This window comes from Cordyceps fumosorosea (genome assembly GCF_001636725.1).
Source record: "Cordyceps fumosorosea ARSEF 2679 chromosome Unknown scaffold_1, whole genome shotgun sequence".
Taxonomy (NCBI): domain Eukaryota; kingdom Fungi; phylum Ascomycota; class Sordariomycetes; order Hypocreales; family Cordycipitaceae; genus Cordyceps; species Cordyceps fumosorosea.
The window spans coordinates 91,857-115,419 of NW_017387301.1; the positions used below are offsets into that span (position 1 = coordinate 91,857).

The 23,563-nt window shown below is 55.1% G+C and overlaps 10 protein-coding genes across 10 annotated transcripts; 2 read left to right on the forward strand and 8 right to left on the reverse strand.

Annotated features, from left to right (window-relative positions):
* Positions 1-4: 4 nt before the first annotated feature.
* On the reverse strand, positions 5-1,460 carry ISF_00024 (RNA binding domain protein; the record flags this gene model as incomplete). Its single annotated transcript, XM_018843631.1, has 8 exons — positions 5-459; positions 508-655; positions 707-773; positions 827-884; positions 934-965; positions 1,017-1,048; positions 1,270-1,353; positions 1,425-1,460. 8 exons carry the CDS (start codon positions 1,458-1,460, stop codon positions 5-7), a joined length of 912 nt encoding a protein of 303 aa, XP_018708081.1.
* A 1,174-nt stretch (positions 1,461-2,634) lies between these two features.
* On the forward strand, positions 2,635-3,807 carry ISF_00025 (mannan polymerase complexes MNN9 subunit; the record flags this gene model as incomplete). The annotated part of the gene is made up of 1 exon (XM_018843632.1): positions 2,635-3,807. The coding sequence occupies one exon, from the start codon at positions 2,635-2,637 to the stop codon at positions 3,805-3,807; it is 1,173 nt and encodes a 390-aa protein (XP_018708082.1).
* Positions 3,808-4,684: 877 nt separating this feature from the next.
* Positions 4,685-5,209, reverse strand: ISF_00026 (ubiquitin-conjugating enzyme E2 4; the record flags this gene model as incomplete). Its single annotated transcript, XM_018843633.1, has 1 exon — positions 4,685-5,209. The coding sequence occupies one exon, from the start codon at positions 5,207-5,209 to the stop codon at positions 4,685-4,687; it is 525 nt and encodes a 174-aa protein (XP_018708083.1).
* A 649-nt stretch (positions 5,210-5,858) lies between these two features.
* ISF_00027 (hypothetical protein) lies at positions 5,859-6,554 on the reverse strand (the record flags this gene model as incomplete). Its single annotated transcript, XM_018843634.1, has 1 exon — positions 5,859-6,554. One exon carries the CDS (start codon positions 6,552-6,554, stop codon positions 5,859-5,861), a length of 696 nt encoding a protein of 231 aa, XP_018708084.1.
* Positions 6,555-7,858: 1,304 nt separating this feature from the next.
* On the reverse strand, positions 7,859-9,118 carry ISF_00028 (hypothetical protein; the record flags this gene model as incomplete). The annotated part of the gene is made up of 1 exon (XM_018843635.1): positions 7,859-9,118. The coding sequence occupies one exon, from the start codon at positions 9,116-9,118 to the stop codon at positions 7,859-7,861; it is 1,260 nt and encodes a 419-aa protein (XP_018708085.1).
* Positions 9,119-9,216: 98 nt separating this feature from the next.
* ISF_00029 (prenylated Rab acceptor 1) lies at positions 9,217-9,747 on the reverse strand (the record flags this gene model as incomplete). Its single annotated transcript, XM_018843636.1, has 1 exon — positions 9,217-9,747. One exon carries the CDS (start codon positions 9,745-9,747, stop codon positions 9,217-9,219), a length of 531 nt encoding a protein of 176 aa, XP_018708086.1.
* A 2,781-nt stretch (positions 9,748-12,528) lies between these two features.
* Positions 12,529-14,679, reverse strand: ISF_00030 (ELMO/CED-12 family protein; the record flags this gene model as incomplete). Its single annotated transcript, XM_018843637.1, has 1 exon — positions 12,529-14,679. The coding sequence occupies one exon, from the start codon at positions 14,677-14,679 to the stop codon at positions 12,529-12,531; it is 2,151 nt and encodes a 716-aa protein (XP_018708087.1).
* Positions 14,680-15,869: 1,190 nt separating this feature from the next.
* ISF_00031 (eukaryotic translation initiation factor 2 gamma subunit) lies at positions 15,870-17,455 on the reverse strand (the record flags this gene model as incomplete). Its single annotated transcript, XM_018843638.1, has 2 exons — positions 15,870-16,887; positions 16,947-17,455. 2 exons carry the CDS (start codon positions 17,453-17,455, stop codon positions 15,870-15,872), a joined length of 1,527 nt encoding a protein of 508 aa, XP_018708088.1.
* Positions 17,456-18,556: 1,101 nt separating this feature from the next.
* Positions 18,557-19,882, reverse strand: ISF_00032 (hypothetical protein; the record flags this gene model as incomplete). The annotated part of the gene is made up of 3 exons (XM_018843639.1): positions 18,557-19,258; positions 19,305-19,738; positions 19,807-19,882. 3 exons carry the CDS (start codon positions 19,880-19,882, stop codon positions 18,557-18,559), a joined length of 1,212 nt encoding a protein of 403 aa, XP_018708089.1.
* A 1,386-nt stretch (positions 19,883-21,268) lies between these two features.
* Positions 21,269-23,340, forward strand: ISF_00033 (Nucleoporin, NSP1-lik; the record flags this gene model as incomplete). The annotated part of the gene is made up of 2 exons (XM_018843640.1): positions 21,269-23,098; positions 23,152-23,340. 2 exons carry the CDS (start codon positions 21,269-21,271, stop codon positions 23,338-23,340), a joined length of 2,019 nt encoding a protein of 672 aa, XP_018708090.1.
* Between the last annotated feature and the right edge of the window lie 223 nt (positions 23,341-23,563).

Here is a 23,563-nt window from a genome sequence, read left to right on the forward strand (position 1 = left end):
GACCTCACTCAATCATATCCATGTCGCTTGGGCCGGGAGCAGGAGCAGTACCCTCTGTCGTGGCAGCGGCACCATTGGCCCCCGCACCGTCATTTTTGGTAAAGTAGTCGTCCATCTCAGCATCCAGCTCGTCTTGAGTCTTCTTCGAGCGCGGGTTTCCGCGACCGCCGCGGCCACCGTCTCTGCCTTCGCGACCGCTGTCGCCACCCTCGCGACGTGCGCCAGGACGACGGCCACCGCGACGGCGAGGACCACGGGGGCTTTTGGAACGATCCCGGCCGCCTTCCCGACCACCCTCGCGACCATCGGGAATATATCTATCGACGCCTCTGCGCTTTGCATCGTCTTCGGTGTAACGCCCGCCGGGAGCGGAGACGCGCTCGGAGAGAGGACGGCCGGGCATGACAGCCGTGTCGAAAGGGTTGCGACTCGGAACAAGCGCTAGGCGAATAGGTTGACCTGGGCATGTTGGTAAAGTGTTTTCATGCAAGTTGGATTAATGCATACCGTTGGCATTGGCGCCGTCAAACTGCTTGACGGCCTCTTCGGCGTCGTCCTTGTGCTCGTACGTGACAAAGGCAACGCCCTCTGAGCGGCCAGCACGGTCAAACCTGAGCTGCAGCCGAATGACATTTCCAATACGGCGGAAGAGTTCCTGAGCGTCGATTAGTACAGGATGGAGAGTCGAAGATTGGTAGCCACGTACGCCAAGGTCCTCTTCGGTGAGGTCGTAATGGAGGTTGTCGACCTTGATTTTGGTTCCTCGGGTCTCGCTATTTCAATGTTAGTTAGTTTAGACCATGTAAATTCGACCAGGTCAGCGTACGCCTGAGGTTCTTCGCGATCTTCGCGACGGCGTCTAGGTGCGGGTGCGCGGCGGCGATCTAAAAGATTCAGCATATTGCAGTGAGCAGCAAGCGTAGACCGCATTACCATCGTCTTCGAATCGATCATGGACCCATTCACTATTACCAGTCAGTATTTACACTCCAAGACCTCAATCTTGCAAGACTAACCTATCGATGCTTCGTGGCTCATCGCGATACGACTGTTTTGGCGATAGCTCGGGTTAGCCAATTAGTTTGTCAAGGTATGCGCCTTGGCCAAGCTCGTCAATGGTTCACGATGCGTGCGCATCAGCTCGGTAGAGGCGGCGCGAGGCGCGTTGACACAGTCGAGAGGCAGGGAACGATGGGGAGGAAAAGGCAACCTGGATGCGCCGACGAGTCAGTAGAGGTAGGGTGGCGCGGGCAACGACATTGTGCTCACCTTTCTGACGCCATCACGAGGGCCTTCACGGCGATCACGACGCCCATCTCCGCCGCGGCGGTTGTTTCGAGGAGCATTTCTGCGCTGTGGGAGGGGTGTTAATAACGAGCAAGGCCGTTTGCGAGGGACCGTCGCACGGTGCCTAAGAGACGAACCTTGTCAGAAATGATCTCGTCCAGACCTTTATCCATTTTGGAAGTCGGGTGGTGTGGAATCTTCGTGGGAAAGATTAAAAGAGGGCAAGGTCCGAAGAGAGGCGATGCCCAGAGTAGAGATGAGAGATGGCGAGGAGTGGGAGAGTGAGGCTCTGGGGATGTTTTGTTTGGGCTGACGAACGAACTGGCGAACTCGGTGGTGTTGGCCGAAACGGCTAGCCTGGTCCTGGCTGGGGCTGCATGTACTGGTAAAGGTACTACAGGTACTGGGGCAAATTGGGTTATACAGACGGAGTGGCTTGTTACCTGAAGGCAGCCCCCAATCGTCAATGGGCAAGTTTCAATATTCAATTTGCTTGCTCTTGGTGCGACGATCATTGTGCGTCACAAAAGTGCAGTGCATGGACGTGCATGAAGAGGCAGGACCAAATACCTCTATGTACATAGGTAGCAGCAAGTCTGAGGCTGCTATGTTAGTAGGATGGGCAATTCCTGCTACTAGGTCCTCCGAGGAATAGAGATGTGCGAAGATCAAGACCCAATGAATAATTAAAACAATCTGGAAAATTTTGAACCCAGTTCATCTTGCCATGTACTTCATCGGAAACCCTCCCTCCCTCCAGATAGTCCAGACACCCTGGACAAATTTCACAGCTGGTCGACAACTCCCTGTTTTAGCGCAGCTCGTAACGAGGGAGTCGAGCGCCGTCATCCAGGTACCTCATACTGGCTGATACTGCGCAGCACGCAAAAAGTACACTTGGGCGGCGCAGGACCGTGGCGCTACAGACGCCCTAACCCAAATCTGGCCCGGCCCTACTCATTCCATAGCTGGCCTCTAACAAATCTCCCTCTGCTAAGGGTGCATCCCTTTTATCTCCAAGTACACCAAACCCTCGCCGCGCGAAAAGGGACCTCGCCTTGGCTTCTCATTTTGCAATTCCAGGCACTACCATCTCTTCTTCTTCCCGTGACGGCTGACGGCATATTTTCTCCACCCGGCCGTCCGTTGTCGCGTCCCATTGACGACCCTGCGACTCCAGGCCACGCATCTCCATGTGCGCTTCATTGACGCTATCCTCTGCAGTTTAATTTCTCGCGACCCTTGTTCCAGCCATCCTCGCTCCCTGACGAACTCTCGATCCTCGACGCTCGCAAACCGCGTGTCCTCTTTTCTCCTTGCTGCCGCTTCCTTGACCGCCTGCCCGCCATGGCTCGAGCCATGGGGTCCGTCCGCCTAAAGAAGGCCAACCCCTCGACCCTGATCCTCGGCGCGGTGCTGTGCATCTTCATCATCATCTTCCTCGTCTCGCCGTCGGGCTCCTCCGTCTCCAGCCGCCTGGCCGGCGTGACGGCCGACCACCACCTGTCGCCGCCGACGTCGCCGTATCGAAAGTCGAGCCTCAAGGGCGGAAAGGCCAAGCCGCCACCCGTGTCGCGGTACGACCTCAACCAGGTGACGGTGACGCCGCAGCCGATGCGCAACAAGGAGCATATCCTCGTGCTCACACCCATGTCGCGCTTCTACCAGGGCTACTGGGACAACCTGATGAAGCTCAACTACCCGCATGAGCTCATTACGCTCGGCTTCATCCTGCCCAAGGACAAGGAGGGCAACGCCGCGACGGCCGCACTCCAGAAGCAAATACAGAAGACACAGAAGCACGGCCCGGAAAAGGACCGGTTCAAGAGCATCATCATCCTCCGCCAGGACTTTGACCCGGCCATCAGCTCCCAGGACGAGAGTGAGCGGCACAAACTGTCCAACCAAAAGGCGCGACGCGAGGTCATGTCCAAGGCCCGCAACTCGCTGCTCTTCACCACGCTCGGCCCCAAGACGTCGTGGGTGCTCTGGCTCGACGCCGACATCGTCGAGAGCCCGCCAAGCCTGATTCAGGACCTGGCGGCGTTCGACAAGGACCTCATCGCCGCCAACTGCTGGCAGCGCTACTACGACGAGGACCGCAAGCAAATGTCGGAGCGACCGTACGACTACAACAACTGGCAGGACAGCGAGAACGCCCAGGAGCTGGCCAAGAAGATGGGGCCAGACGACATCCTGCTCGAGGGCTACGCCGAGATGCCCACCTACCGCACCCTCATGGCCAAGCTGTACGACCCCAACGGCGACATCAACCAGGTGATGCCACTGGACGGCGTCGGCGGCACCGCGCTGCTGGTCAAGGCCGAGGTCCACCGCGACGGCGCCATGTTCCCGCCGTTTTCCTTTTACAACCTGATTGAGACGGAAGGCTTTGCCAAGATGGCGAAGCGTCTCGGCAAGCAGCCGTGGGGTCTGCCCAACTACAAGGTTTGTCTGCCCATTCTTACAAGCGTCGATGCAGAGGTGCTAACACGGTCGTCGCAAGGTCTTCCACTATAATGAGTAACACATGTTTTCCGGCGTAATGAAATAGGAGGCTCGTTGGTGATGCATTATTTCGGGGTTCACGCGTTTCTCTGCGGTGCGCGCCTTGTCGGTTGGCTGGCTGTGCCACCGTGGCCCTCAGGCCAGAACAACGGCTACCCGCAGAGTTTGCACACTATTGGCGTTTTAAAACCAGCATCGATCCGGTCCGCTCAGACTTGGGAGAAGATGGATCGTCTGGTCCGGGCTGTGTACCTCGTCCATCTTTTTGTACCATTACCATTGAAACAGGAAGGATGATGAAAGGGGGCTATCAAGATGAGACACGAGGATGTGACGTGGGCTTTAACTTTTTCTTTTCTTACTCTTTTCGCCCACATTCTTCTCATCTTGGTTGTTTTTGCGTGATTCTATTTTCTTTATTGTTCTCTTTTTTTCATGGTTTTTGTTCGTGTTGTGAACACGAAGGGTTGTGGCTTTGTACACTACATAGCTTTTTTTTTTTCACATTATAGCAGCCGCTCCGTTTTTGTTTAGGCCGCTGGTACGAGGAAGGAGTAAGGTTGGAATAGACAATTGAAACAATAGAACGATGACGTGTGTGTTTTGCGTGTGCTGGGACTGACTGTAGACGGGGGACATGCGTTTCGGTAAGACGTGGGGTTATAAGGAATGAGATGTAGTCATGTCTCGGCTATTCCATGCATATTCAATGAATGTCCATTCTGATTATTCCTCGATCTTGGTGTCGCGTAAAATTAATCCTCCCTTATATACACATGACATGAGAACCCCAGGAAGCCGTGCCAAGCACCTCGACAGCAGACCAGCTCCCCGCCCGCACCCCTCATCCGCGCACCACAGCTCGACCAGCCTTCTCGCGCCCACCACGTCACCACCACGCAGCAGCGCCGCCACGTCCACGTTGAGCGGCGAGTCCGTCTCCGGGCAGCTCAGCAGCATGCGCACCGCCCGCACGCACTCCAGCACGCTGTACGTCGGCGTCCACGCCTCCTTGAGCAGGTCCAGGCAGATCTCGCCGTCGCGCAGCGCCACGTTCGGGTGCACCACCTGCGTCGCGAAGCGCATCCGCGGCGGCTTCAGCGGGTACTCGTCGGGGATGTCGATGGAGAGGAGCCAGCGGCCGCCTAGTGTCGTTGGTTAGTTTGGGGGTAAGAGACGGAGGACGGGGGGAAAACGCACCGTCGTAGCCGTGGCCGACACCCCGGCCGTTGATGACGGCCTCCCAGCGCATCAGGTTCTCGTCGCTGACCGGGCCGAGGCGCTCGATGCCGAGCTCGGAGGGCTGCTCGGCGCGCCACGTCTCGAGCTCCTTGAGCAGTCGGCGGGCGCCGGTGCGTCCTGAGGACTCCTTCTTGTTGGAGCCGGTGCTGGACTTTTCCTTGCGTGACGACATTGTATGGTATGTATGTATGTGTGTGATATGGTGGTTGGCGGTGGTGGTCGGGTAGCTGTCCGCGGCTCGGTCGGTCGGGGTCACAGAGAGACAGAGAACGGGGGGAGCTGTAGACCCGGTAGAGTGACGGGGTATATGGATGCAGATTTCGTTTTAATTGAAGGAGTTGATGCGCTGGGAAAAGATGTTGATGCAGGATAGATGCCAGAGAATAGAGTTGTGATGCAGGGTTGGAGTTGACCTGACGCCACAGATGTGGCGGCGCACTGTCGGTCTACTGGGGCGCGTGCCGAGGCTACTGGTCGGCAGGTTCCCTGACAACTCGACAAGTGAAGTGAATTTATAACGAAGCCTAGACAAGATGACTGCGATTCTCTTGAGATTACCCGACAAGCTAGAAATTATTGAAATAATTACAATAGTAGAAATTCCACATTCTCTTCCTCCCCAACTGATGCAGAGTGGTAGCGATCCGAACCCTACCTAATCATCTTACAATGCCAACTCGCCACAAGAGAATACAAAGCAGTAAGTAATTACAGCGGATTACATCTCACTATCCCCTTAATCACAATTATCCCTTGTAGAATAGACATGGACATCCACATTAGACCCCATAGCCCAGCACATGACCTGTCTAGATGCCAAATTACCACGCGTAATAGTACTTCTCCTCGGTGTGGCTCGTGAACCACTGCCACATGCCGGAGATCTGCCCAAAGTCCTTGCCATCGACCTCGTCCCACGAGGCGTTGAGCCTATCCTCGGCGTCCTTGATGGCCGCCGCGATCTCCATCTCGTGGCCCGGCGCGAACGCACCCCCAAAGTGCTCCTTTGCGTCCGCGATGGCCTTGCGCGCCGCCCATGCGCGCCGATCCTTGCTCCGCCAGATGTTTTCGACGATCTTGTCGCCTTCGGGGTCGCGGTCGGGCGAGACGAGCTCGCGCTCCAGGCGCACCAGCAGCCGGTGGCGGTTGATCAGGTGGTTGGCGTCGTGCAGCGCCTGGAAGCCCTGGCGGTACTCGTCGCGGTTGACGATGCGAATGGCGTCGCCGATGGCGGTCGCCGGGTCGACACCGCGCGAGGTCAGGCACGCGTCCGCGTCAGCGAACTGCTCGTCGTGCTGCGCGTAGTAGCCGCGCAGACAGTACTCGAGCGTGCCGGTACAGTCCTCGATCAGCGTCGCCGACGCCCGCCACGGCATACTCGGGTCCTTCTTGTAGCAGTCGTCGCGGTCGCGAGCAGGCTCCTTGAAGGTCTTGGCGTCCGCGCGGGCCGCGGGCTGGGGTGCCGCGAGGGCCGAGGCAGCCGCGGCGAGCAGGGGCAGGGCAATGAAGGTCTTCATGGTAACTTGCAGAAGGCGGTGGTGTTTGTTCCTCGAGTTTGATGCAAAGGCAAAGGAGTCTGATGAGGTTGTAGAGCTGGGGATGAGATTTGGAAACGAAACGGGCGTCCTTTATAGAAAATCTCTCTGTATAGGCAACACGAAAAGCCTCCGGTCATCCGGGCAACGGCCGACCACAAGATGGGGCTTAATGTGAGGCTATACACAGAGTATTGCTTTCTCAGTACCATGTATGTCAGCATATTGATGACTTGCTCCATCGAGAAAAGCTCAGTAATATAGATCCGCTTCATGGCACTCCATCAGACGAGACTTCGGTATAACAGAGGTTTTGATGGTGGGTAAGGTGAGCCACAGTGGTGCCATCTTGTGCTGGCGGCCCAGTACTTTAATTTGATCCCGTTCGCGTGAGGCTATTTGGTTATCTGTTGATCTCGTCAGTCAGCCAAGAAACCATGGAGGGAGGGGAGGTATGGTGATAACGCTCGTACATGCAGGAGCTCTCACCGAAGCGACACATGAACTGACAAACAATAGTTCTCAACCATTCCTCGTTGGTAGGGCATCGTGAGACCGTTCCTGGAAGGCTAATTAACCATAATTAGCGAGTGCACGTCGGCGGGGTGTGACGTCGTCGGCAGACCGCAGTAGATAGATGTGACCCGTCATCAGTCCGCCACCTCAATCCACCGGTCTTGCCGGAAAGCGATATCCATCCCATCAGCCCCGATCATGGATACGTAACCACGAAATGTGGACTTTGAGCAAGTTCTTGTCATTGCGACTGCCGCCGTCCTGACTCGCCTTCATGCGTTGCACGCACAGCCACCTGGGGGGGCCGGTGAGTGCCGACCTCCCTTCCATCAGTAACCATTCTGGGCGTTGGTGTTTCTTCACGTATTCGTCTTCTTCAGCCTTATTCGGATAAATTATCCCGGCTTCCGAACCGAATATGGAGGCTCCAAGCTGAATATCGAGGTCCCCATGCTGAAAGATCCGGTCAACTTTAACGACATGGCACCATGTTGGAGGAGCTGTCCACAACCTCACCAACCCGTAATTCGAATTTCCACGACTCTCAGAGAACCGTTATGCTGTTGCCATATCGCAGATAATGTGGGTGCAAAGAGCAAGTCTTTATTGTTGTGTGAGGCAGGCAAGCGCCACTTTCACACAAGTTTGGTATCGACGAAGAGAAAGTATAATGAAAACAAAAAATACAAACCATAAACATCCTTTTTGTGCATCCTTGTTCTAACCCAAACCCAACCCTTTTCTTTATGTCAAGCTCCCATGTCAAGCTCCTACCTCTTCTTCTTCTTGCCGTTCGGCGCGGGCTTTCTTTTCGTCGGTGACGAAGATTTCTTCTTTGCTGGTGGTGGTGGTAATGCTGGTTCTGGTTCTACTTCAACAACGATTTCTCTGCGACTCCTGCCTCGTGCAGGTGGCTGCTGCTGTTGCTCCCGGATCTGCGCTCCGTTGCCAAGTTCATCGCTGGCCGTGTCCTCCCCGCTCGTTGCGCTGCTATCAGACACCCTGCTCAGGCTAGGACGCGAAGACCCATGACGACTTCTAGTCGCAGGGGACGACGTGCCATGGCCCTGAGACGACTGCCTGTAGGCCACTTCAGAGCGGCTGCCCACTCTGGATGACGCCGGGTAATTGACGCGCGGACCTTCCGTCTGGTATTGAAACGGGTCCAGTGACGGTGTTGGGTTCCACGCGTCCTCGTGTGGCAGGCCACGAGAGTGAGGGCGAGCCATAGAGTCGGAAGCATGTCGATGACTAGACCCGGAAGCATACTGATGATAGGCGACTGGGGGTGAGCTGTTGCTAGCGTCGTGAGCACGACTGCCGGGTCGTTGCAAATGTGATGAGCTTCGAGAGCGCGATTGCGAGGGAGGTGGAAAGTAACCCATGGGGGGATACACCTGTTGTTGCTCTGGGGAGTCTCCCACAGTAGAGCGCGAGGGCAGCGAGTCCTTGCGGGGGGGGTGGCTGCTGCTGCCACTGCGCTTCTTTCTTGAAAGCGGTTCAAATTGAGACAAGGGCACAGCGAGCCGCTGCTCCTTGTGCTTCTTTTTTCGATCACTTCCACTGGATCCCGACGCGCGGGCAGCGCGCTCCCTCTCAGCCCGTTCAGCCTCCTCTTGCATGCGCTTCCGTCGGCGCTCAAGCGCAGCCAGCTCGTCCTTGTTGAGCTTGACATCAGTTCGGCCCTTTGCCTGAGCGCGACTAATTCTTTTGAGAGCAGACTGGACGAGGACATCCTCCCTAGCGCCGAGGGGCAGTTGGGAGTTGCCGCTCTGGCTACCCTCGGTCTCATCTTCGTCTTCGCTTTCACCATTGTCCGACGTTGCTTGCGAGTCGGACTCGTCGCCGGAGTCTTGATACCGTTGCCCGCGGCGGACCAGCCCGGAACGGTCGCCCAGGTCGGTGCCAGTGAACTGCAAAGAATCGCTTACGAAGCGGGTTTGGCGGCGCGCAGACAAACCCACTCCATGGCCATCACTCTCGTCGTCATCCGAGTTGACCTCCTCCACCCTAGAACCTGAACCAAACATTAAATCGTACAGACCAGCATCGCCGTCCGTCTTCCTCCGCCCGCGCCTTGATGGTCTTCCCCATTGGGGCGCAAATTTGGGAGCTTGCGGCCGACCACCTAGACCGCCTCCCCGGAAAAAGCCTCATCGATGGGCTTGTCCATGAAAGAAGCGTGGCCGAGGATGGCCACGCCAGAAGCGCCAATGAGCCACATGAGAGTCGAGAAGGGCGAAGCAATCAGACCCAGTGGGATGGCGACGATGAGCAGACCCGTGTAGAGCTGCGAGGATGTGGCACGGAAGGTGCCGATTTCGAGATCGCGGCCGTCGAGGCGACCGATGATGAACATGCCGCAGACGACGAGGATGATGTCGAAGAGGAGGAGCCAGTTGGTGAGCAGAGCGTAGATGCTGAGCATGGCAAAGACGACGGCATAGTTGGAGGAGTAGTGGCTGAGGTTGTAGTTGACGCGGGATTGGGCCTCTCCAAAATTGGCAGGCTTGGAGATGCGCTTGAAGTCGAGGAACTCGGAGATGGGCTTAAGGTTGGAGAAGCGGCCGGAGAGGGGGCCGGCACGGAGACCCTGGAAGCGATCGCCAAAGTTGAGGCGGGACGTCAAGGCGTCAAGGGGAATCTGGATGCGAGACATGGTGAAGCGGGGGTGGTGGATGCGCGGCGCAAAGATGCTGGCTTAATGATGGTGATGGCAAATACTAAGCGATGCTGCAAGAGAGTACATTAGTTAGCCATTGCGTCCGACAAGTCGTAGCCAGAGAGACGAAGAGTGGCCGCTCAGCCCTTGCAATCAGGTAGCGACCGATGGTGGCTTCCAAGGGGGAGCGAGCGACGAGGAAGTAGGGGCGTGGGAGCCGGGAGCGATGCCTCCTTTATGCGACCATAGCAGGCGCGAGTTACTTGCTCGAGCTACTTAGCATAGCCAGCCAGCTTTGTGCTTGCTTGGCTCGCTCGGTGACCTTGGTCCCCTCTGTCTGCAAAAGCAACACAAGACAAGGGCGCCACCAAGACGCAGCCAGCCTATCGGAGGCTACGAGCGGGAGGGAGGGATGCAACGCCGGTGATGCTGCAAAAAAAGGGTCGAGGAGGGGTCGAGGGGTCTCTCTGCCTGAGCTAGACGTATTCACATACCTGCAGATGGTGGGTTGCGTGAGGGAAACAAGAGAATTCGAAGGGTCAGAGTCGCAAGTGAGGTATAGGTATCCGTAATAAGGTAGGTAACTTTTAGGAGCAGGAATGCGCGTTTGGTATCCGTGGGCAGATGAAGGATTAAGATTGGGCGGAGCTCCGATTGGCGGTTTCGTTTCTTTTGTCCGTTTCTTTCTTGCTGGGATTGGTCGAAGCTTTGGATGGGAGATTTGACTATGCAGGGATGAATATCACCTTTCGCAGTTCAAACAAAGTCGAAGCTTTTTTTTCTTTCGTCCACAGTGTCCTGTCAGGGGAAGGTGTCGACAAGGTTTGGGGTGTGGCTTGGTTTGGTCAGGGCGGCCTCGAGCGGCGTTTTTCGAATCCACAGCGGGAATCAAGTTCGTTGTAGCGGGATTTCAGTGGGGTTTTCAGCAGGCCATGCCCGCTGTGAATTTCTGGCCCGTACGCCAACGTGGCTGGACGGTGGCTGGTCCCAGTTGGCTACCTAATGAGGATCCTTAGTCAGCAGCCGGTTGGTACTGGTACGCAGCAACGAATCTTGGTACCAATACCTACCAATATAGAGGAGTAAGATGAGCCGCAGTAATGCCTGCCGAGTCTAAAGCAAACGGCTAATAGACTTCAAGCTCTTTCGTCGAAGGTCCGGTGACAGAGACGACCAGGCCAGACAAGGCGTCGTCTCAAATGCCAGGCAGTGGCTGCCGTAGCACTGCCGGGTACCCTTCCACACAAGTACGTACGGTACGTACCGTGATGGGCTTGTCGTCTTCCTCTCCAACACTCTACCTCTCTTCCACCAGCAAATGGAAGGAAAAGAAAGGGAAAGGCAAAGTTGGATGAAGAAGGGAAAGAAAGTAAACAAGAGACGGGGAAAAATGCGACACGAGGTATTATGTCCCCCGGAACGGCAAATCCGGGCCAAGCCCATGGCACGGCTTAGCTTACGATATACCATGCGCCCAATGGATCGGAGACAACCAGCACGAAAAACTGACTTTTTTTCCTTTTCCAACATGTGAGCATGGGGCACTTGCCAGGCATCAATGCTGCACCCAAACAAATCGTAGTCACCGCCCTTTGCGCCCAAGTACCGGCCAATATGCAAGCTCCAGCTGTGGTGGGCCGCGGTGGTGATGGCTAGACAGGAAGAGGCTGGAGATGGATGGTTTGTTTCCAAGAAAAAAAAAAAACTTGACATCATGTCATCATTGAGAGATCCCCGAGACACTTCTTTTAGTATTATGCCTTCGCATTTAATTCGTAGAAAAAAATACAGAGAAGGAAATCTCTCTCCATACCCATACAGATTCCCAAAGCCACAAAAACCAACGCATCACGCATTCCTACCCTAAGCCGTGCTCTCTCCGCCAAAGCCGCCCCAGTTGCCGTACTTTCTTCTTTCTTCTCCACAACTTGCAACGGGCCGCTGCATCATCCATTTTTCCTCTACAACTTTGCATTTCTCTCACCAGCATAAACCGAGCCCGAATGCATACCTAAAATCAGGCTGCTATTCAATAGCCCAGATGGCATTGTCTGTGGCCTGTTCTAAGCCTTGGCTGATGCTTCTGGCCGGCGTCCCGCAGACTGTCGGTCAGCCGAGACACGCAGATACGATCCAACAACACGCATACCAAGGTGCAGCTATCCGTAGATGAAGACTTGGGGGAAATCCCGCGCTACTCCGTACCAGCAGGTTGTCCTCGGTAAGGACAAACTGCCCCAGGGTTTAGAAGACGAGACACTTCCCCGACCGCATGTCAGATATCCTGCACCGGTGCCACCTCAGATAAGCCCTGTCCAAGCGCGGCCATCACGCCATCATCCAACGGTACAGTTCCTTTCCGTCTTGTTTGATCTTGTTTCTTATCGACGGTTCTCCGGTCGGCAAGGAACTAAGAAATCACAGGAATAATCGCAACCTACTCCAATCCAATCAACAATAGGCAATGTTGGGCTGCGATCCTTATCAGCGCCGTCACCACTATTCATCTTTCAGCATACATACAGCCTACATCCGACACCACAGATAAGAAACTGAAAAAACACATCACCCATTTGCCAACAATATGAACAATATTATCAATATTATCTATAAAAAATCAAGTGCAGGATTTGATACACATACACGATATAAACCATCAGCGCCATATACAGAGGGTATATGCAAAAATAAAAAAATACACAGCACAACAAACACCACTTCCCTTTGTTACACTCGCCAAGAAAAAATCAAGAACAAGACAAAACAAGATTCAGCCCCCTAAATCTCGTAAAAGTAATCCTCATCCAAGCCCTCCCGGCCCGGTACCACGCCCGCCCCCGGCGGCGGCCCCTCCAGGGCGCCGTCCATCCGCACGTTCAACAGCCGGATCTTGAGCCCGTAGTCGCTCACCAGGTTCACCAGCTTGCTCGTCTCCGCCGTGATCGGCGTCTGGTTCAGCAGCATCAGCAGCCCGTCCAGCCACTCCGACGCCAGGCTGTGGTTGACCGGCCACAGCTCCAGGATCGGGTACTCGCCGCGGTCGCCGCCGCCGTAGCTGTAGATGGTGATCTTGGTCGTCGTCAGCGGTGTCTTGCGTGGGGCGGCACGCGGGCTCTGCAGCGTCGAGTCGCTGCTCTGGCTGGCCCGGTCGTCGCCGTTGTTGTTGTTGTTGCTGGCTGAGACATTGGACACTACCGAGCTGATGGTGTTGAGGTCAATCTTCTCCGTGAGGCTGTTCAGGCCCGGGTCCTGCGGCGTCTGCTTGTCAAAGTCGGCGTAGTGCAGGTAGCGTCGGTTATGCGACAGCTTGGCGAACCGCCACCGCTGCTGCTCCGTGCCGCCCTCCCCGATCTTGCTGCCCTGCTCGGGGCCCGCTGCCGCCACAGGGTGCATCGACCACGAGCCCTGCAGCAGGCATCGCACGCGCTGCTCCTTGACAAACTGCAGGGCCTCCTGCCGCAGCGTCTCGCGCACCTGGTACAGGTGCTCGCCCCAGGTGTCGTCAAAGGACTGCTCCAGCAGCTCCATCTGCAGCTCCCGCAGGCGCGCCACGTCAAATTCGGCCATGTCGTCCTCTACCTCGAGCACGTCCCGTGTGCGCGATGACTGTCCCACCACGTGTTCCACGAGGATGCGCACCAGTTCGCCTACCTTGTCGAAATCGTCCGTCTCCGCACCGGTGCTCTTCCAGATGCGGAAAAAGGCTTGCAACGCCGACGTGTGCAGCCGAGACCACTGCAACAACAGCGGCCGGAACAGCTGATCGTAATCTTTTCCCTCTAAATTTTGATATCCCTTGGTGTCCTCCATGTCGGCCATGTCCACCTCAAAGTGGTCATATAATATCATCGTGACGGTCGTGCTCGCGTGCGCAATGGGGCATCGCTCCTGCGCAGGCTTGACGGATTGCTCCAGCAGCGTCTTTTGGTAGCTATCTTCAAACTTGCGCACATAGTCGGACAGGTCCATCATACCCAAGCAGCCACTGATTTCGAACTCCTGTGCTGGGCTCTCTGTTTCAAAGCCCAGTCGACGCCATTTATCGGGGTTGTGTCGTCTGCCTTCCTTTTTCATACCGTCTGCCGAGTCGTCTCTCGAGTGCCCGTTGACCTCGGGGCTCTTTTCTGGGTTGCTAGCCAGGTGCAGCGCTTTCAGGGTGCGTCTGTGTTCAGATCGGTCCACATCGACGGCCACATCTCGCCAGCGGCGGAGCAGCAGCTTGCTGAGAGCCTGGAACTCCAGCACCGGATGCGCAAGGTCCTGCAGCGTCGAGCTCTGCATGATCTTGTAGACGGCCTTGACCAGTCCCAGGTCGTGCAGGCGCTTGATGATCTTGGTCCACTCCTCCCCGGTGCCCTCAAAGGTCCCCTCGGGCGTGTTGCTGCTCGAGAGGGCGTCGCGGATCAGGGCGTTTGTGAGCATGAGGGCGTTTGCGCAGAGAGCGTGGTCGGCGCTCTGCAGCTGCTGGACGACGAGCTCGAAGAACTGGGGGAACACGGCGATGGCGGGCCGCAAGGCGCGGAAGCCGAAGCTGCTCGGCGTGCCGCGGGCCTCGTTGGCGGACTGGGAGTGGCTGACGAGTGCGACCAGGATCGACATGGCGCCTCGGAGGATGTTAACCAGCGGGTTCGTGACGATGAGCTCGACGATGCGCTCGACCAGGTCCCCCGCGCTGGGGCCCTCGAAAATGTCCCAGCCCATGTCCACCTCGAGCAGGCGCGAGAGCGACTGCAGCGAGTAGGCGAGGGTGTTGCCGCCGGCGCTCATGATCAGGCGGCGCAGGATCACGAGACCGCCAGAGGATATGAAGACGTCGGCAAACGCTGGGTCGTTAATAGAGGACTGCAGCTTGAAGACGGCCATTTTGCGCGCGGCATCCTCGTCGCTGGACAGGCGCGCCAGCAGCGCTGGTATGTCAGCCTGGTCCATTGTGTTTCGCCAAATCGATTGTTACGGCGCTTCTGAGTCGGGTTCGTGATTGCGTGATTCTCTTCGAGGGGGGTTCTGGGGATCGGCGCTCGGGTCGCTGTTAAAAGGGGCGGATGCGCCAGGATCTTGGGAGCTCAGTGTTATAGCCAGTGGATCATTTTCCAGTGCGCTTCCACGATGACGCCAATACACAGTCACAAGCCAAGCACACACGAGGAGTTATGCCTGCGCACGTTGGAAGCAAAGGCGCTTCTGGCGGATGTTGTTGAGGAGACTTCGTTCTGAGCTCCTCCGTTTGGCGCGCCGCACAGATGGTGGGCTGCATACAAATGAACCTTGGTGGCGTTACAAGTCCCGTTTGTGGGCCAAGAAAGAGTAATTTCAGAAGCTCCAAGTCGATGCTCGTCGTACGCAAGTAAAGGCATAAACGTTGATTCCACTCAATTCTTGTATATTCTCCATCTATCAGTAACTTAGCTCACATTGCACTTTCATCCAGCTATGTACTTCCCCCGGCTTGCTCCCATGAGGGGTCCAACCCACGCTAACACTGACCTCGAGGGACTGACTGGAGACCAGAGCAACTGCCGCTTTCAATTGACCATCAATCGGGCAATACGTACTAATTAGATACAAACAATTCAATTTAACGGGTATTATACCGAGTTTCTATTCGCGGAGAACCATTTCGTACTAGTGGTTCATGGATATTGATTCGGCGCTCCAAGTCAATGGTTCGGTTCCACGGCCGACTTGGCAAACGCAACATACAAAGCGCGTGCAAACTGAATTGTCAACTTATTTTTTTATCATTGATTGATACCACCTTCTAGTGCATGTACCTGGACACAAAACATCTCATAAGAAATTGCCTTCTTCATAAACAACGGCCCTTCAGATGCTTGGTATTCCTTCTTTTTGTCCACCGAAAAACAACACGCCAACACCTCTTTTTCTCGCAAGAAAAGCAGCTAGACAAAATTACAACGGCCGAATCTGTTTTTTACCCACCGCCGTTGTATTATGCACTTGTCTTGACTCCAGTGATGTACACCATTGTCCAAAATCTTCCTCTGCAGAATCTCTAGCGAGGTGATATCGAGACATGGCTAATGCCAAAATGGATGTCGTGACATTGGTTAGACGGCCATTTGGTAACCTTGATTTCATCGTTTCGTTATGCGTTGCTCTTAAGAGCTGCTGGGCTCAAGGGTGACACCGGCAGCAATGGTGGCCCAGCCAATAAGACGCCAATGCTTCTCAATACGACGCGACAGAGCAACCTTCTCGCCGATGCTTGTGCAGGCAGGGTTCGTCAGGATCAGCTTGGCAGCATCGTTCTTGATAGCGGCAACCTTGGCACCGGTAGAGGTCGAGCCAATGTTTACCATGATGACTTCGTTCTTGGCCAGCTTGGCAACCTTGGCTTGCTTGCCATCCGCAGTCTTGACACCCAGCAGGCGGCGGAGGAGGTAGAAGTTGATTTCGATTTCGCTGTAAATCTCGGGAAGGCGGCCCTTGAGACCGAGCACGAAGCCTACTAGACGATCGGCACGGCACAGAGTAGGGTCGATGCGGGTACCAACACCAATCAGGCCACCGGGGACGGCGTATTTGAGGTCGTTGGACTCGGAGTTGAGCGACACAACACGGCTGAAAATAGGAGTGCACTTGATGGCGCCACTCTGATCGCGGGACACGATACCAGGTCGAATTTCAACCTCGTCGCCAAGTTTGACAACACCGTGGAGGATGGAGCCACCAGCGACACCACCCTTGAGCTCGTCAATCTCGGCACCGGGCTTGTTGACGTCAAATGATCGAATGACGATCATCTGGGGGTGTTGGCTGAAATCACGGGGAGGCACGGGAATGGTGTTGACAATGGCCTCGTTGACGGCGTCGACGTTGAACTTGAGCTGAGCAGAGATGGGAATGACGGGAGACTGGCCGGCGACGGTACCGCGGATAAACTTGAGGATAGAGTCGTAGTGCTGCTGGGCAGCCTCTTCTCTCATCAAGTCGACCTTGTTCTGCAGAATGATAACCTTATCCAGCTTCATAATTTCAATGGCGGCCAAATGCTCAGAGGTCTGGGGTTGAGGGCAGGGTTCGTTGCCAGCAATCAGGAGAAGGGCAGCGTCCATGACAGCGGCACCTGACAACATGGTGCTCATGAGAATATCGTGACCAGGGCAATCGACGAACCTAAAGCATGATGACGTTAGCATAATGGTGTATATCTGGCTCGAATCGGGCATCCTTACGAGACGTGACGTAGCAGTCTGTATGTACCGCCGCAGCCATCGCGCTCGCACGCGGGATCAACCTCCTTGTCGCTCTTATAGCTTCGGTAGCAGGTAGGACGCGGGCAAGCCTGGTTGTCGCACTTGTAAATCTTGGCGTTGGCGTAGCCGAGCTTGATGGTAATATTACGAATTTGCTCGTTCTTGAAACGGACCGTGTGGACACCAGAGATGGCCTTGACGACGGTCGACTTGCCGTGAGCGACGTGGCCAATGGTGCCAATATTGATTGTGGCCTGGCGGGCGATAATCTCGGGCGTCAGGGGAGTCAGGGAGGCGACGTCGAGGTCTTTGGGGTCGGTCTGAGGCGGCAGGTACGGCTTCGCGACCGTCTCTTCGGGGGCGGGCTGGCTGCCCTTCTTGAGGGCCGACTTGAGGGGCTTGCTCTCGAAGCCATCGCCTCCTTGGATGGACTCGCCCGAGTCGGAGTCGGAGTCGATGTCGTATTTTCGGTCGCCGTTGGCAGACATGATGGCGGTAGGGGTGGTGGTTTGTAGATGCAGAGTCGTCGAGGCGGGGCAAAATGCGCACGAGATTTGTGGTTTTCTGAACAGAGCTACACCTAGGCGGGGTCGCTGGAGCACGCTCAACAAGGACAGATGAACAGTGCGAGCCGAATGCTGAATGGGTATTTCAAATTTTCTCTTCTGCAAGCTGACAATTTCGGTGGTTATAATTCGGCGTGGTCGCGGTTTAGAGTCGCGGAAATGGGAGTTCGCCTGATGAATGTCAAAATTCAAACTGTGCAGCCCAGAGTATGACTCTTGCGCTAAGCCGCTTTAGTGCTGATAGTGATAGCATGATAGCCGTGCCCCTCCATGCCGCCCAACGGACGCCGAGCCTAACAAACCCTGGCCCAGCAGGTAGCCACTCAAGACGGCCGTGTATCATCGTGTATCACTGAACAAACTCAAGTTTAAAAGAAAAAGCTAGACAGGGAAACTCAGTATGAAACTGCCTGGTGGTAACGGCAATCAAAATGTCGGTAGTGCTGTTTTACGGTGTGGAATTCGCAGCAATACTTGGACCCAGGATATTTCGCGATGGCTTCCCTCGTCCCCAGATAAATCGCATAGCTACTTGTTTACAGCGGGCCAAGCAATACTTACTACAACAGAAAAGAAATCACGTGTGTACACGAAAAATAGCCAAAAAAAAATAGCAATTGCATGTTTCGATCATGCGACTTGTTGATGTTAGACTAATGCTTTGTTGACTCAAGGATTGTGTGACGTACCCTCCGGGTTATGAGCCCGGCGCGCTTCCACTGCGCCAAATTGCTAATTCCTTTCAACCTGCGATAACGCACAAGGGCAGTGATTCTCGTTTATGAAACTTTCACAGTTACATGCTGTCAAACGATCAGCTCCTTCGAGAGCGCCACAGCTCGCTAATACTTCTTCTAACGAAAGAGGACACTGAAAATCCGATGCAACATCATATATCCGGCACGGCATCATACATGCGTTGTAAAGTTAGTTCGTATTCTGATATGTATTAATGTAATAGTCATGAATGCATGTAGCCATGTAAGTAACCAAGGTACCCTCCCATCGTCCCAAAATGTATCCTTATTTCCGTACTTTTCGAGCATGCTTTACCAAATTTTCTATAACGCCTTCAAATGCTTCTCGATCACCAAGCTTTTCGTCAGTCCGCTTCTTCCAGTATTCCAGCACATCATTGGCAGCGCCTTGCATGGCCTCCAGCTTCGCGACGTGCGCCTTCAGCTCTTCGTCCGTCATGCCGCCGAGAGCCTCATCCGTCGTGTTGCAAAGATAGCGCGCGGCCACAAGATCCAGATCGGGCTCTGCCGGCAGTCCTCTGCGCGTCTTTGACGCGGACGGCCTGTCTTGTGAGTCGACAGACGTTGACGATGCGTTGCCGTCGCCCTGCTTCAACCGCGACGTTCCGTTCCCGCGGGCGTCGCTGGATGCACGCGGCGACGAAGAGTTGAGGTTGAGCGAGGGCAATATCAGCTTCTTTTGCTTCGAAGCTGGCAGGATCTCGTCAAGGTCCACGGGAACGCCGAGCGATACGAGGAAGAGACGCCGTGTCCGCGAGCGGATCCAGTCGGGTGGTGCGAGGGGCGGAGGCGCGACGAGTTGCGACCATAGCGAGGCGGAACGCGGGTTGATGAACACGGATGCATCTTTTGGAAGTTCCTGAGGTGCAGGGACTTCGAGCATCTCAGGAGGGTATAACGTGTATAGTATATCTTCTGTTGCTTCGATGACTTCATCTGGACCGAGACCGTCGAAATCGGGAATAGCCTGCAAATATGAGCAAAGAGTCTCGAAAGCGGGATATTCTACATACAAACGGGAGTGGCCTATGTTGAGGTGTCACTGGCGTCTGTGGTTGCATCGCGGCTGGTTCTGGCTGAGCAAAGTCGCTCTCGTCAAAGTCGTCGAAGCCATTGTCGGCGCCGCCACCCTCTTCAAAGTCGTCAAAGTCGTCACCAAAGTCGTCGGCGTCATCTTCGTCTTCCTCGTCTTTGTCGGTATCCTTGGAGGAGATGTCGGCCTCTTTCTCTTCTACTCCTTCGTCTACATTGTCATGTATTCGATTGCGAACCTCTTCGACCTTGTGTTCCACTTCCTCTTGCTCGTGCTCGCTGTCCTGTGGTGGTTTCTCTTCGCGAATTGCATCTTTTTGCTTCGTGTTCGCTTTTGGAGTGGGGGATCGAATGTTTGGAGTGGTCTGCCCTGATCTGGCATCGATAAACTGGTCATCCGAGTCTGAGGTATCTTCTGTGATGTTGTTAGTACAGTTGTCTTTGGCGGGTGCACCTCTGTGGGCTGTCGCGAGGAAGACTGACCATGGTGTGCTTCTGGGTAGCCAGACTTGGGCCGATCCACTTGACGCGGCGATTCCAAGCTCTTGGACTCCGCCATGGTTGCCAATTCACCGGCCGCGACGGATTGTGTCTATGGAAATGCTTGATGGCAGAATGCGCCTAGGTAGCGGTCGTCCGAACAAAATGGCCAGAGCCAGGGACACGCTAGGCAGCGGCAATGAGGGGGTTGATATTCGCCGCTCAAGCTCGGTGTCACTCTGGTGCCACCGCTGGTTTGCGCTCGGTATTTGGATATTATTGGTATAATAGCCTGGAATTAATTAATTCAAGGCAGCTGGAGAAATGTAAGGAGGATTGTAGCCCACTTTGCAGACCAGCTCTAGGCCTTTGGCTCACTAGCTGGTACAAGTTTCGTGGTGTGGAGGCACGTGATATAGAGACTTCGATGTCGCATTGTGCGTTGACTTTTGGGCACAATTCGATGCTATCATTGTTTGTATGTAGTCATTATTCCACGCAAATGTGCCACGGATATTTAAATAATTATAATGCGCCGTGGTGCTACGTTCTTTGGTGAGTGGTGCAAAGTAGCCCTGGCGTGAAGTGTCGCCGCCTTTAAAAGAGCAACTTAAATTGTACTAAGATACCCTGTATTGTATTCGCATCATTCAGGGGGGAATATTGCTGCTGACGTTTTTTAGTTTATTAGGACACCGGATGCTTTTTTTACCCTTTTAGTTTTGCGGCTTTTGCTTTTCTTCTCTTCTCTTTCCCTTCGTCTTCTTTCCTCTTTTTTCATCTTTTGTTTCCTTTGTGCTAGTGTCTTCTGAACTGACTTAAGTGCCTGGAGCTCTGCTTAAGTTGAATGAACTTACTTGTCTACCTTGTTTTATTTCAGTTGGCTACATTTCCGGCGTTGTGGAAACACCTCGCTTAGAAAATGTAAATAATAATCAAACCAAAAGAAACAACAACCAACAAACTGGCACACGAAGAAGTAACTCTCCACCACCGCGTTCCTTAGGAACAAACACGATCAGCAATACTACATACTGCATAATTACCTATAAATTGGTTGAATTATGTAGCCTTCTTAGATAGATCAAAAGGCAATCACCTTAAATCAAACCACGCCTTTATTAATGTGGCATCTGACCGCCCATCCTTGTTTGCGTGGTGCTACTAAAGCGGCGTCTCTGGATTACTATTTTTGGCGTAGTACCTTGACGCGGCTCTTCGCGCCAGCCTCCCGAGCTCTCAGGAAAAAAAGCTCCTTGTAACTGCTTGGGCCTGCTGCATCAATCTTCAACCTCACTTAGCCATCCCATCGGTTAAGGTTGAGCTGTCCCCGGGCAGTAAAAGAATCAACTAACGGCGCGAGTTTATCGCATTTCAATACTACGGGCTGAACACCGCCGATACCATTATCGTTACGCGATCAACCCAGCCTTGACCTCAACACCCATCGCGGCTCATTGCCAACATGGCTTCACCTTTTTCGTTTCCATCGAGCGGCGCGGCGACCAACAACACGACGGCATCGGCACCTGCTACTGGAAACTTATTTGGCTCGGCTAGTGCTGCCGGAGGCGGTGCGAAGCCTCTCTCATTTGGGTTTGGCACTGCCAACAAAGATAACGCAGCAAGTGCTGGTAACGTCTTCGGGGGCGCGACATCCGCAAGTCCCGCCACTCCCTCAGGAGGTCTATTCGGTGGAAGCTCTACGACCCCAGCTACTACTGGTAATAGCCTCTTCGGCGCGAAACCCGCCTCAGCAGCGCCTGCTTCTGGTACATTGTTCGGCGGTGCAAGCACGCCCGCTGCGACATCTGGGGCTGGACTTTTCGGCCAGCCTGCGTCGACGAGCCAAGGCCAAGCTGCCACGACTACAACAACTGCACCGGCATCTTCAGGTCTCTTCGGCGGCGGCACGGCGGCGGCCCCTACGTCTGCATTTGGAAGCACTCTAGCTGCGCCTGGCGTAGGTGCGCCTGCCGCTACCCCCGCCAAGCCCATGTTTTCCTTACCATCGACAACACCTGCTGGCGCTCCTCCAGCTGCAGGCGGCGCTGCCGGTGGACTATTTGGCGCCGCCGCAAAGCCTCTCGGTACTGGTGCATTGTTCGGTGCAAAGCCGAGTGGCACTGATGCTGCAGCTACGCCTGCCACAACAGCACCCGCTAGCACTGGGCTTTTCGGTGGCCAATCGATCGCACCCGCCGCTGGGGGTCTCTTTGGCGGCGCGAAGCCTGCTGCTGCTTCCTCGCCCAGTCTTTTCGGGAATACTGCCGGCGCCACTCCGACTTCACAGCCCGCAGCCGCCCCCGCCGCGGCCGCATCGACAGGAGCTTCTCTGTTCGCTGCTAAGCCCGCAGCCACGTCTACTTCTGCTGCAGCTACTTCCATATCCGCCACTGTGGCTCCCAGCTCTGGTGGCCTCTTCGGCGGTGGTGCTACCACTACCACGACAGCGGCGGTGCCGGCTTCCACGACAGCATCAACTTCTGGCGGCCTCTTTGGCGCCAAATCCGCTGATGCTGCGGGCACGACAAGTGCAGCTGCAGCTCCAGCGGCGACTGGCACTGCTGCTTCTCTGTTCGGCGCAAAGCCTGCCACAGAAACCGCGAAGCCCGCTCCATCCTTCTTCGGAGCGACGACTGCGGCCCCGACGGCATCAACGCCAACTTCAACCGCCGCCCCAGCTTCGACCACGGGCGCCATCAGTGCATCTGCTTTGTTCGGCGGCGCTAAGCCGACTACGGATGCTGCGAAGCCTGCCACTCAAACACCGACAGCCACGACTTCTACCAGTGCGCTTGGTGCGTCTACCACTGGACCGCCTTCCCAAATCGCTCGACTCAAGAACAAGACGATGGAGGATATCGTCACTCGATGGGCGTCGGACTTGACCAAGTACAAGAAGGAATTCAAGGAGCAGGCCACAAAAGTGTCCACTTGGGACAGAAACCTGGTTGACAATGGCGAGAAGATTCAAAAACTGTATCTGGACACGTACGAGGCTGAGCGCGCCAGCCATGAGATTGAGAGACAGCTCGCCGCCGTAGAGAGCCAGCAGGAGGAGCTGGAAGCGTGGCTCAGCCGCTACGAATCCGAGGTCCAGGACATGTTCGCCAAGCAGCTTGGTCCTGGTGAGCATCTCGCCGGGCCAGACCAAGAACGTGAGCGCACATATAAGCTAGCCGAGAAGCTCACACAGCAACTGGATGAGAAGTCCCGCGACCTCTCCAAGATGGTCAAAGAGATCAACGATATTTCGGGAAGCCTAAGCAAGGGCGCCAAGGCAGAGGATCCGGTACGTGACTGCAAATATGCCGACACAACTACGATGCTAACTTTGATATTCAGCTGAGCCAAATCGTGCGTGTGCTCAACGGCCACCTTACACAGCTCCAGTGGATCGATGCCAATGCGACGGCACTGCAAGCCAAGGTGACTTCGGCGCAGAAGGCAAACAACGGCATGGCCAACAACTATGCGGGCGTGGAGAGCGACGCGGCCGAAGGCTTCTATCGCGCGTACACGGGACGCCGGTAAGGGCAGGATATGAATTGCTTTTTTTCGAGTTGCGCATTGGAGTTTAATGGACAAACGGGAAACCAATTGGGATAGTAAATTTAACAAGACAAGGAAGCAATGGCTAGTGAGGGGACGAAGAGCGCAAAAGTTCTTGGAGAGGTGGATTGATGTCACATTTCGTATGCAGTTGTACACTAGTTTAGACGAAATCAGGGACCGGCATGTCTCTTGTCAATCATGA